Source organism: Meleagris gallopavo, chromosome 16 (assembly GCF_000146605.3).
Source record: "Meleagris gallopavo isolate NT-WF06-2002-E0010 breed Aviagen turkey brand Nicholas breeding stock chromosome 16, Turkey_5.1, whole genome shotgun sequence".
In the NCBI taxonomy this organism is placed as follows: domain Eukaryota; kingdom Metazoa; phylum Chordata; class Aves; order Galliformes; family Phasianidae; genus Meleagris; species Meleagris gallopavo.
The window spans coordinates 1426218-1439417 of record NC_015026.2 but is presented as its reverse complement, the minus strand read 5'-3'; the positions used below and the strand labels follow the sequence as shown (position 1 = coordinate 1439417).

The 13200-nt window shown below is 45.7% G+C and overlaps 1 protein-coding gene across 1 annotated transcript in view; it reads right to left on the bottom strand.

Moving 5' to 3' along the window:
* Positions 1–13200, bottom strand: part of AXIN1 (axin 1) — a 68200-nt gene that overhangs the window by 19791 nt on the left and 35209 nt on the right. The window contains exons 2-3 of the mRNA XM_003210749.4: positions 12800–12940; positions 4931–5027 (exon numbers count right to left, since the gene is read on the bottom strand). Of these exons, the coding sequence (XP_003210797.1) occupies positions 4931–5027; positions 12800–12940 (238 nt within the window). The remainder of the gene's footprint in view (positions 1–4930; positions 5028–12799; positions 12941–13200) is intronic.

The following is a 13200-nucleotide window of genomic DNA, read 5'->3' as shown; positions in this document are numbered from 1 at the left end:
AATTTACCCGAAATAAACCTCACTTTACTATGAAGTGCACACCATGTGCCAATGTTGTTCTAGTAGGCACCCATAATGGTGACCTGCAGAAAGCCAGCAGGCAGTATGATGCTCTGAACATTCCCATGGCTCTGCTTTTATTCCTAGCTCAAACGATGAGCTAATCAGACGTCCCCCCAAACTAACAGTATTGGGAAAAAATAAATGCAAATTCCCTGTGCTGAAACAATACAGATCACAACTGAGGACTCTGTCTCCTTGGACAGCAAGTATACACTGCATTGATCTGCTTCAAAAGGCTTGCCACAACAAAGCGTTTGAAACTTTTATCAAGCAACAGGCCTGACTTGGGAAAGGGGACTCTGCTCCATGAAAACCCAGCCAGGCTGAGCCTGTGCCTGCAGGAGGACCCACTGGAGCCTCAGGACTTTGAACCTGCCTCTGTCTCCCCGTAAGCACACAGAGCCCTGCCCAGGGAGCCATAAATAAGCTCTTTATTGTTCTAAAATCAGAAGGGCTCCAAATGCCTTTGTTCCAAGTAAAGGGTGCAGCTTTCTCCAAGAGCTGGCTGCTCCAACACCCGCTGTTTTTGGAGGATACAGCCCTCAAGTCTGGACCAGAATGAGATCTCTGGCCATTTTGGGTCAACAATCCAGAAAGGAAGCAGTTCCTTTCAAATAACTTTGTTTTATCTAATGCTTTATTTAATTATCTATCTACTTTTATTTAATGCCACTAGTTCAGATGAGGTCTGTCCAGAATCAAACCACGCTGAGCTGGGGAGGTTACAGAGAACAATGGCTGGGAGGCTGAATGCCAGATGGGCTGGCAAGAAAGAAATAGCTTGAATTGTTCGGATGAAGGAATCTTTCCTAGTGACAGCTGTTAGGGAGGATTTCTTTGGGCACCTATCATCAGAACACTGTCCTTTATCCTTGACACACCGACTGTCTGCAGCTCCAGTACCTTTGGGAAGAATCAGCAGAACACACTAGAGACAGAAGTTCTCCAGGAGCCTCAGTTAGCACCTGCTGTCTCATTTCCTCCATCTTTTCTTGGAGCTGATGGAGTGGGAGTTACACAGATTCTGCTCTGTGAGGTTGAGGCAGGTCTTGGCTTCTGATGGATTTCACCTTCTCAAACTGCGGTTTGAGGACCACGTTGTGCACCTAAACACAAAGGCATCTGCAATGTGCACCTGTTCTGGCACACCAGCTCTGTCTAGCTATACCTCACAGAGTGGAGTTGAACAGAACCTCAGGCAAGGAACCACACATTTGTCTACAAGGTTAGAAGCCAGGACCTCTAATTGTGTGCTCTTTGTCATTACTCTGTCCTTCCTCACTCTTTTCTCCCTGTTGAGTTTTTGCCACCTCTTCAGCCTCATCACAGAGGCACTGGCTTTACTGTAACTTACATATGAAAAAGCTGAAAGGGAAGAATCTCACTGGGTTCCCCTTGGGAAGAATAAAATTCAATTGCACTGAGATGAAATAATTTTTCCAGTGTCATCACTGGGGAGAGTTCTTTAATCAGCCCGAGGGATCCATGGGTTGGGCTAAACCACTTCTGACAGATCTGACTGGGCCATAGAATTCAGAGTTGGTAAATCTTGAATTCCTTACACAGGTTTGATGGCACCATGACGCTCAAATTGCCAGTGTTTAATCAAAAGTCAGTTTTGGAGATGAAATGGAGATGGCTGGCTAGAGAACTCAAGAAAACAGGAGCTTCTGAATCCCTGTGTTTCCCAGCTCAATGTACTGCACTGCGATACGTTCTTAAAGGACAAAAGGTCCCTACCAGAAACATTTATGGCAGAGCTTATGAATAGCTGGATTTCAGCAGCTACTCAAGCATTACCTCTGGGCACGAAGCACCTTCTGGGTGCTCTTCCCTTTTCCCCTCTTTGCAGGGGAATACTGCAGTGTGCTGCAGCTTCCTTGAGTGTAGGGCAGGACAGGAAAGCTCCCACCAGATGAACAATCTAGAGCAAGAACATCACAAACTGGTTTACCTGTGCAGGAAAACAAACCAAAAAAAGGGATCCCAAGTCTTTATGCTTGAGGTTGGATTCTTCTGACTTTGCCCAGGAGAAAAGGCTAGCTAGCACACTGACCTGGGAACTGATGAATGCCAGAGCCAGGGTAAATACAGTACAACAGCACAGGAAAGACTCTGTGTTCTCTGGGCTTTTACCCCTCTTCCTCTGGCACCTTGCCTGCCTTTTTCTTCCTTGCTGCTCCAAGACTTTGCTCAAATCCAAGAGCAAGGAGGAAAAGCCACAAGAAAAGCAACATGCGCCCACTATGTAATAGGTTCCTGGGAGAGGCACAAAGCAAAGGTCTTGCTAGAAACCCTCACCCACTGCATTCCTGGGCAGAGAGTCATTTCAGAAAACACAGTGTTTCCAAACTTTGAGTGTTTTTAAGTACAGAACATGAAGAACACAGCCATCCACTCACTAAGATCTCCAGCTGCGCAGGGAGGAATCCTACATGACTAACACATGTCTTCTCTGTTTGGAGGCCGCATGGCTGCAGGCAATCTCCTATGAACAACAGTTTATAGCTTCTAGACCTAAACAGTATGCTGCTATTAAAAGCAATATTAAGTTCGTTCAGAATTTTGCATAATAGCCCCATAATTCATTTGAAAGGGAACAGTAAGGTCTCTGACGGACTTCTAAAATGACTTTCTGGAGGTTCCCTACCATCAGTAGGAAAACATGACATGCATTCTGCAAGCAAATTCTGCAGTGTGGATTCTCGCTATACTGGTTAGATGTGAGTCCATAAAGACCTTCACCCAAAGGCTGCCATCTAGTCACTGCTTCATGCTTAAAATCTTGCTAAGCTCCAGGTCCAGGCAGCTCACAGAGACTGCTCAGCCACGGGCTGCACGATATCCTAACCGCTGGCTTTAGAAAGCAACATTTGAAGAAACATTTGCACGGCTCTCTGCTAATTGGCCACGTCTAATTCAATAAACTTGCAGTTAGAGGTATTTTAAAACACTAACTTCATAACATTTCACACTGGTGTTGTCAAAACATATTGTCTAATTACCATCTCCTTTCTTGGCTGATTGATAAGCGAGGGCAGAGCAGTGCCTCTCTGAAGTCGATGCCAATTCCATGTCAGTAATTGGCTGGCGGGAGGTGCCAGAGTGTCTGAACTAAACTTTTATTCCCTGCAGAAAGACTAGAACTAACTTGACTTCTCAGTCCTCCGCTCCCATATAAATATGCACCAAGATGCTTTTTTCCCTGGGACTTAAAATTACAGCACAGAATCTAATGGGAACACCGAATGTTTCACAGAAAAATCCTTGTGAAGTGTATGTATGTACTTTAGAAGGAATATGTAATTCTAGAAGACTGTGTAGATAAGTAGGATAATATATAAATTTATAAGCAGCAGGTGGCCAATTTAAACCTTGTTTTCCCCCTCCTCCACTTTTAACTGGTTCCCAAAAAGGTCGATAAAATTTAATGCTAAGTAAAACTAATTAGCCTGCAAGGAACTGCTGCTGGAATGACACTTATTCATTTTAGCAAAAGAAATGTTTGGCAGATGGAAGTTCATTAAAGCACAGCTCACTATACATATTTAATGCTCCATACTCCGAGCTTATAACCTGCAGTTCATTGAGGAACTGCCAGTGCACACATCAACAGAAAGCCACTATTATTTTTATCCAAAAGGTAAAGCTGCTGACAAGCTTTGAAGTCAGGGAATATTCACTCAGTAGTTCCCACTGTTCAGTAACAGCAACAACAACAACAACAAAAATAAAGGCCGAGCTTTCAAACTTCCACTCTAACAAAGCAATGCTTACAGTAAAAACGGCACCAAGTGAAAGAAAGAGGCACCCAGCCAGCCTTTTCAAGAGCGGCCACACTGCGAGAGCAACTGAGTGAAAGGAGAGGTGGCTGAGCAAGGATGGCTGGTGAGCGCCCACAGCCAGCTTCTATTGTCAGCCCGCTGATCAAAGCACAGGAGACCCTCTTAAATATAAGGAAAATAATCTAATTTTAAAGAGAATGAAAAAAACAACAAAGAGTGGTGTTTTCTTTTTTTTTCTTTTCCTTTTTCTAATCAGATTAGAACAAGGGTGTCTTTCTGCTTGTGCGGCGCTGCTTTGAGCAAGCAGGATGAGAACAGCTGTGTCAAGTTTGAAGGCACTTCTGGAAAAGGCAGATGGAGGGCTTTCTTTTTTTCCCCTCCTATTTGTTTTATGCTGGAGTCCAGCTGTCCAAAGGGGAAAGAAACACCTTTATTCCCTGCTAAATATTAAACGTCACCTGTAACTTCTCACAGAAAGAAAATAATAAGCAGAGCTGCAGATGGTGCTGCAGAGCCCTAACTGTTACTCTCATCTTCCAAAAGCTGTTGCTTACCTGAAATAACTGGGGATCTTCCTTGCTTCCCCACCTTGCACTGCCAGGCAGGCTTTGCAGAGACCTCGAGAGCGTATCAGGGCTCCCTTTTGCTGCCTATTGCAAAATTATTGCTGGGATTTGCTTCATTTCTCCCCAGCTGACCTTGGCTGAGAACTGCATCAGCCTTTGTGCCCTGCAGCATCCTTTACCTCCCAGACATCCCCAGCTCCCCCAGAGGCATGTCATCTCCTTGCAAGCAGCCACCCCCGCCTGCCTGTGCTTCCATTCTTGTCCTGGAGAAACAACTGGCTGCAGACAGAGCTCTACGAAAAATTTTGTGTTTTGGGCACCCCTCGATGCTGAGTTTGGCAGAAGGCTACCAAACCTTCCTTCCCCTCCCACACTCTTTTCATCACCACGATTTCCATTCCCAAATGAGTGCAGTGCTACGGAAGGTTAAATTGGCACTTGAGCAAGCAGAGCAATGCAACCTAGAGATCTCACATATTTTGCATATTTACCTCTGCAGGAGACAGAGCTACTTACAGGAATGTGAGGTAGTGGCACACGTCCATTTGCTTTGGCACTTTCCTGCATCTCTCTGCGATGCTGTTTCCGGAGTCTGTACGGTGGGATCCCATCTCTGCCAGAACAAAGCAACAACATGCCCTGCTTTAGTGCCTTTCACGAGCCGGTCTTCATCATGCAATATTCACTAAAGTCCTGCTGCCACAGAATGGCAGGTAGGAAACTTCTTATGGTTGAGAAAGGGCGGGTGAAGGAGGACATGAGGGATAGCGCTGGGGACTCGGGCAGTGTTTGCAAGAAGCAGAGCAAGGCAGGACTCCCGGATGAGTGCAGGGCTCCTGCAAGCACTGCCATGGGCAGAAGGCAGGAAGGAGGACCTGGACTGCAGCCTAGCACCTTTATAGTTGGTTGTTTTCTATGAGAGAGGTGGTGGCCTCAAGCTGTGCTGGTGAGGTTCAGGTTGGGTATTAGGAAACATTCCTTCTCAGAAAGAGAGGTGATGCAGTGGCACTGCTGCCCAGGGAGGTGGGGAAGTCACCGTTCATGGAGGTGTTCCAGAACTGTGGGGATGTGGCACTGAGGATGTGATCAGTGGGCACGGTGGGGTTGGACCTGGGGACCTTGGAGGTCCTTTCCACCTTAATGATTCTATGATTATTGGGTGAAATAACCTAGTCTTGGCCATAAAGGAGGTTGGAGGAAGGGAGGAGGGCCCTGGACACAGCACGCAGGCTCTGCTCAGGTCCGTGCCCTTGCTGGAGGAGCTGTGGGCTCCGTGGGGAAACTGACCTTTGTAGCAGTGAGCCCTGCTCCATGAAGGCCAGCAGCTGGGGCTGGCTTCCAGCAGTGTGAGCTGAGAGGGCTCCCAGCTGCCGGTGTTGGGTGAAGCAGTACTGGTGGCAAAGCACTGACCAAGCACGGCTTCAGGGAAAAAAAAGAAGCGCATTTTTGTTTTCACCATTGAAACCTTCATGGGATGAGAGGAATGCATCTGAAGTGGAGCTCAGTTATGAGATAAGGAAATGGCTCGCAACCTAATGAAGCGGGGTTATGCTGAGAAAAATCAGCTAGTGCAAGACCAAATGCTACCCTAGAGCTTGGCAATTTGGAATGCTCCTCTTTTAATTTACAGCTTTTGCTTATTCAACGCCTGCAATGCCACAGAGCATTCAAAATTAAACACGTTAAAACAAAATAAAACCTATGATTAACGACAAGTGCTTTCGAGTAGGAAGACAAATGACCAAAGAGAAAATGAGCTGGGCTAATTGCAGCCCTGGCTGCTGGTCTCAGGTAATGCAGGAGGAGGAAGAGCACATCTTGGAGCATCACCTCCGCTGCGCCCCGTCAATGACACGGCACCGAGAAGAGCAATTTTCTGGAGCGTTGCTATAACAACGGGCGATGGTGATAGCTTTCATTAGAAAGCTTCATTTTCTTTAATGATGAACCTCCATTTGAGGAATAACTGAGAGTCGCAATGGTTAAGCAGCTCCATTGCAGCGAGGCACAGTTTTTTCCAGAACGGATGGGAACAAAAGGAGTGTCGAGTTATACCAGCTGAGCCTTTGCTGTGCCATGACATGAGCCATTGCTGGTCAGAATCAATAAACAACATTTCAGCCACACAACTCAGGGCATGGAACACAGCTCGCCCAGTACAGCCGCACAGACCTTCAGGGAAGGGCAGCATTATATTAGAAGGTGCAATTTTTCTTTCTTTCCTTTTTTTTTTTTAATTCTCCCCAGCAGCAGTCCCAGAGGAAAGAGCGACTTTTGTTCAGAGCACAGTAGCGAAAGGCTGATAATGGCCTCTAATCTATCCGGCTTCAAACACATGTTCAGCCCTGCTGTGCTGCCTTTGATGTCATTTTAACTAGATTCCCCAATGCCACCTCTGAACTTGGAACATTCCTTCGTTCAATGTACTGTGCCAACTCAACCAGAGGAAGCAAATTCAAAGATAAGCACTTTAATTTTATCCCAACAAAACCTTATTCAATAGATGGAGGAAAAGCAAGGAAAAGCAATACCGTACTTTTGTTTTCCTTTTGTCAGGTAGCTTGCTTTGAGATATTTTCAATAGATAGAGAAATAATATATATATATATATATATTTATACATATAAAAATCACAACTTTTTTAGAGCACATCTACTTTTAAAAGAAAACTTTCCCAAGCTGTTTTCACTTGTTTCATCACGTGATTTTCTGTAGCAGCAGAAAGCTCTGTGCTAAGATGCAGTGGGGGGAATAAGAGTGTTTCTATAACTTAAGTAGTGACCATCAATTTGTTTGCTATCCTGGAAATGCAGTGGCTGCCTCTCCTCTCTGAACCAACATGCAGGAGCAGGATGGACAGAGGATTTGCTGGTGCTCTGCAGTGGGACTTATTCACCAGTGCTTTCTTTACTGCTCTCCAAGTCCAACCACTGCCTTATCAAGTTGGAAATCCTCATTTTGGATTAAAAGGCTGTTAATACAGCAGAACTCAAGGTCATCCTGGAGCACCGATCGCAGGACCACAAACGTGCAGAGAAGCTGATGTTTGCTACCAATTACTCTTATTAAAGCACCACTGTCACCGAGGGACCTTTCTCACATCGAAAAGCACAATGGGAAAACCACCAGGCACTCTGGCCAAAGAGCAGTCATTGAAGGAATAGCACTTTATCTGCAAGGTATTCTGAAGGAGGAACCACCACCCCATAATGTTCCAGGACACTGCCATGCTTATCTAGGGCAGAGTGGGCAGAAGCCAGGAGCAAGGGCTGCTGTGGTGCCTGGTGGGTGAAGCTTGGATCCCAGCAAGGTGACACCCAAAGGAGGGAGTGCTGTTAGTTAGCTGGACTTCAACACTGAGCTGAAGTAGGAGACTTTACCTCTTACTTACTGCCCTAAGCTCTTGCAGAAATAAAGAGCCACACTGACCTGAGGCACTTCTGTATCTGAACTGGAACACCACGTGGCAGTTTAATGCACTTCTTCTCACTGCACTGGCTTCTGCCAGTTGAGTTCACACCTGGAGGTGCCTTAATGTCCCTTGAGTACCTGTTGTGACAGCCCCTCCCACCCAGAGGATGCATTCCCCCCTTTGGGAAGATGCTATTCACACGCAGCATCCTGTCCTTGCCTCTGCCCCAGCTCAGAAGTCCAGACAGCATCACTCAGGTTTTTGCTAGCAGTTTTCCACAGCAGTCCATGCAGTCTATGGGGAACTCACACTTCCAAAACCCATTTTGCCATGATCAGTAAGATATCAAAGCTTGGAAGGGAGCTGCTGGCAACCACAATGTACCAAAGCAAAAGAATGCACGGTGCATGGCATGCATCAGCCTTCTCCTCTGCCCTGACCCGGCTAGCAGTGGAAGATCACATCTAGGCTGCAGGCCATGCTCTCTGCGCTGCCCCAGTTTACTGCTAGCACACCAGGGTGCCCCTCAGTGATCCCATGTCTGCGTCGTCATTGACCAGACACGTCCCCTTCTGATGTTGGGTCACAGAAGCTTCCACTTGGGATCACACACCATCCACACACCACCTCTGAGCACAAGCCGGATTTCTTCATTATTGAGCTTGACTGCTATATGTAAACAGCATACATAGAGAAGAAGCTTGCTCATCATCAAATGAAGCCTTTATTGCCGTTTTCCTTAGAGGAGACCTAAATTCAAAGCACCACGACATGCAAGTCTTGTCAAGCAGCAGGAGTCCCCTCTCTAACTTGAATCTGGTTGTTCTTCATTTCTGCTGCCTTGAGCAATTCTGCAAAAATTCTTTTGAAACTCAGAAGGCAGACAGGTTCAGCAATATTATGTGAAACTGTTACAAAATTTGGTAATGAAGGGAAAGTATTCAATGCAGACAGTCTTTGTAAATCAAAAATCAAGGCCATATGTCCAGAACCCTAATTTGGGGATAAATCTGCATGCATTCAGTTTGAAATGCACAAAAGGATCGTAGATACACCCTTATGATTTTTGAGACTTACTTAAAAGGAACCACTGTGTGATTGGGCTAGTTATTAGCAGAAGGCAGGATATGTATTTGTGATAATTAAAGTCCTAGAAGCAGCCTATGGTGGGCGCAGAAGGGATAAAATGCCTTAAGGAAGAAGGAACAAAGAATAAAGAAGCACGGGATGGTTAAGCAGAAATTATTCTGCCTGTGAGAGAAAGAAATTATGGCAACTGAAAGAAAAATTAAGAGGGTGAAAAGCTTGGGCATAAATGATCACAACCTATAGCAGGTATAACTATTAGTGCAACCCCATGAACCCAGTGGACCAGTGGAAAAGGAAGTGCTAAAAGCTAATTAGTTTTGAAGAGCTCTTACATCTGTCTCTTCTGATAACAAAGTTACATGACCCCTGCTAGCTTGGGAGTAGTCCACCAAATAAATTAATGAGTAAGAAGAATCACAGAAGTATGTGACAAGACAGCTGTATCTGTATTAAACTGACCCTTTAAATTTGTGGTCCTCTACAGTTTTCTGTCCCAGTGGCACTCTTTGCCTCCTGCGCTTTGGCCAAGGTCTGCATCCTCCATTTTGCAAAACGACATGGATAAGGTGTGAAGTGCTGGTGCCACTGAGGAGAAAAACTTAAAAATTGCTCCTAAACAACTCCTTGTCTCCAGAGAGCTAGCAGCAAGCACACTTCTGGCTTGCTCAGAGCCACTGCAGCAGATAGAGAAGTCACCTTATCCACAAGGTCTTTCGGGCTTTCAGGGAATAGGTTCTCTTGTTTGGCATCCTAGCACTGACACATTACAGCTGTGGAGCACTCAGGTTTGGTTAAGAGCTACGGGGGATGTAAGGAACCTCTGAGGCTGAGACACAGAACAGGGGACAGGAATGTCAGTCCAAACATCCCCACAATGGGAATCCCACCCATCCGAGGTGTTCCTTGCACTGTCTCTCCCTGGGGCTGGCTTCCCTGTATGCCACCACTGCCAACCTCACACCTGCTGGATCCTGCAGGCAGGTGTCTCAGGGTAGACCCACAGCTCTCAAGTCTGCAGCATGAGCAGTGGGAGGCAAGGAGGTCCCTGAGGGCTCCTGCCTGGATACCTGGGAGCAGAGTCGGCAGCACTGCCCAAAACTGGGTGGGCAGGTCACTGTGCCAGCAATCCTAGAGTCAGCAGCCATGCTGCAGATTTACTGGCTCACTATTAACCAAGGGCAGCTGGGAGTTGCTGCATTTTGATGGGTAGCACCCATTAAATGGCACTCACGACACAGGCTGGAAAGCTTCCTGAACGAGGTCTGACAGCTCCTGACATTCAGAGACACTAAACTTGCCTCTTGGAGGACTTTGTGTTTACAGCACTGCCATTAATGAAACAGTCTCCCAATTCTGTAAACCTGTCATCTTTTGCTAAAAGAATCAAAGTGTTTTGCTCCACAGAAAGACACATCACATTTGAACTATTAAAAAACAGACCAAACATTGAATGCTTTCCCAAAAATCCTTTTTTTTTTCCATCACAGAGATGCAGCAACAACAAGCTCATTACATTTTTCCTTCCTTTGCAGAACATCTTTAAGGAAGATACCTTACAGGTGAGATGCACTGCTCTGTCACCAGGGTAGTAACTAGTAAAAGCAAAAAGGATTTGGAGGGAGTTCCCCAATACAAGTTGTGTAAAAGCAGAATGGTCACCAGATCTAGCTTAGGACTGAAGAAAAAATCAAGAGCAAAAGTAGAAAGCTCTGTCAATTCTGAATGGCAGTTCAGAGGACTCTGGCAAAGTCAGAAGACAATAAATCTCAGATCACTTACTACAAAAGCCATCCAACAACTCCTGTTCTCCAGGTATGTTAACATGTTCCCCAGCGCAGCTGAGTTTGGGTACAGGACCACAGAGGCCTGTTTGGCTTGGCTGCACAAGGTACAGAAGAGTACTTCTACCCGTGGTCTCTGGCCTGGCACGCTATGCCTAGGGCACAGATCGTGGTACAAATTAGTGAGAATTCCCATTCAGCACAAGAATATCCTGAATTTACAGAAACAATTCCTTCACTGACAACCATCAGGTCAAGAGCCAGGCTAGTACCCGGTCCATGTTTTGTACTGTTGGTAGAAGGTAATCTACTGAATGGACAGAATAGCAAAACAGCACCTATAGAAAGGTCATCAGCTGAAATCTCCGCATCACCCAGAGGACCAGCAAAAAAGGCACAGCGAGTCCTGCAAAGCTGATCCCCTTTGGGGTCTCAAAAGTCAGTCGCTGGCAGGGCAGAGATGAATGCCTTCATTCTCAAAACTCTCAGGCCAACCTACAGTTGCTGGCTCCCCAGAGAGAGAACTATCAGGATTTTCAGGTATTTGTGACACAGATGTGAAAATTTTGGCAATTTCATACAAAAGGGAACGGCAGATGCTGCTTTATTCACACAGCATATGGCACACGCATTGTCCTCAGTCAATCACCAGACTTTTGCAGGTGGATAATATCATAATGTCATACAGATGGCCTGGATTCCTACATACTTCTATGAAGTTTTGTGTTGTACGTCTGGCAGTTAGATGACAACACCTTGTAGCTCCCCAGACAGTTTAGTTTTAGATCTGTGGCAGAGGAAGCAGGCTCCTATCGGCATGTAAGGCCTAATCATGACGCGGAGATTCATCAGTTTCAGTTTTTAAACATTCCTGAACCATCAAAGCCACACAGTGATCGTTTCAATTGTGAAGTATCCAACAGAGGATGAGCTGCTAGTGCACCAGCCTTTACCATCTTGCCATGTTATGGACAGCCTCCAAATCTGTGATAACAAACCAACAGGTAGCAAAGCACATCCTGGATTGGAATTACAATGTAAAAGATCCTACCTGATCTCCAAGACCCATTTTGTCATCTCAACACACACATGCAGCAAATCCAGCATGTCCAGCACAGTCCTGCTGACACATGCTTGCAGAGAGGACAGAAAGTCAGCAGGATCCTCTGCCAGCTCTGGATGAACAGCTTCCCAGATGCCAGAGTTCTCTTCTTTTAGAGTACACTTTTACTGACATCCTATAGCCCAGCTACAGAGTCTTAGTCAACATCTCTTGTCTTCAAAAGCTCCTCAATCTACTTTCTTATCTTTCTATTACATAGACTTAAAGAAATAATTTGATACTTCCTTGCTTAACTTTTACAATGTACTTTGGAGGAAAAGCTGCTTCTAGGCATGAGCAAGGCACCAAGCAGTGAAGGCAGCACTGTAATCTTGCAGTGAGGAACCTGGATGTGAGCCCAAAGTCCCATCAGTTGTAGGTACTGTCCTAAACCCATGTTTTCGCTGTGATTCATTATACTAAATGAGGGTAACTGGACACAGAGGTACAACTAAAATGAAATTCTGCCTTAGCTTTGGATAAGAAGGATGAGGAGTTTCCTGAGCTGTATTCCAGCAAAACACACTGGAATTCTTAATGCATCCCCTTTCTTTTTTCCCCTCAGTAATCAGCCACCCAAATGCTGTGGTTTTCAGGAGCAAGTGGAACTTTGAAAAGATAAAAGAGATGAAAAAGAGCAGTCTTGATGGGGTTGCCATCTGATTCATCCTAACAAGGAGGAATCTGAAGAGGAACTCAAAGAGAGCTCACATCTATTTGCACTTGGCAAGAAACACTGTCAGAACTCCTACCTCATTTGTTTTAGCTCACTTAATTCATTTGATGTTGCAGATGTTCCCAGGAACAGCAAGGCTGCGTAGCCAGCATGGTGACAAAACTACTCCACTTGAAAGAAAGCTGGAATGATCGTGACCTTGGTCTAGTCAGATATTCTGCCCGACACCACCTGTTGCAACGTCAGACTAACACAAAAACAGCACCAGCACTAAAAAAACCCACTGTTCTCCCGTTTATTGTCACATCAGATTAAAGTTACTTACATGCTGCTGTCTGTCAGCGACATCGTATCTGCATCACTGGACATGCTCTGCTGCTCGCTGTCGTTGGCACTGGTGGCTGGTGCCATGGCATATCCCGTGTTGACATAGTAAGGGTTAACAGGTTCTCTCCATGACCCATGCCTGGAAGAAAAATGAAAGTGTCAAATTAAAAGGACAGAACCTTGACCCTACTCTGCTGGGTTCTCTGCACCACTGCGCGGAAGGGCTCTGTCTTGGAGCCCCAGCATTGGTGACACACTACAGAATAAGCTGTGTTGTCATATTAAGTTGCATTGATAAAACCATGAACAATATGACTCATAGCTGGAAGCCAAAGGGAATTCATGAACTAAGGAAGATGATACTTTTAGAGCTGAAGAGAGAGAGGAAACAAGACTACG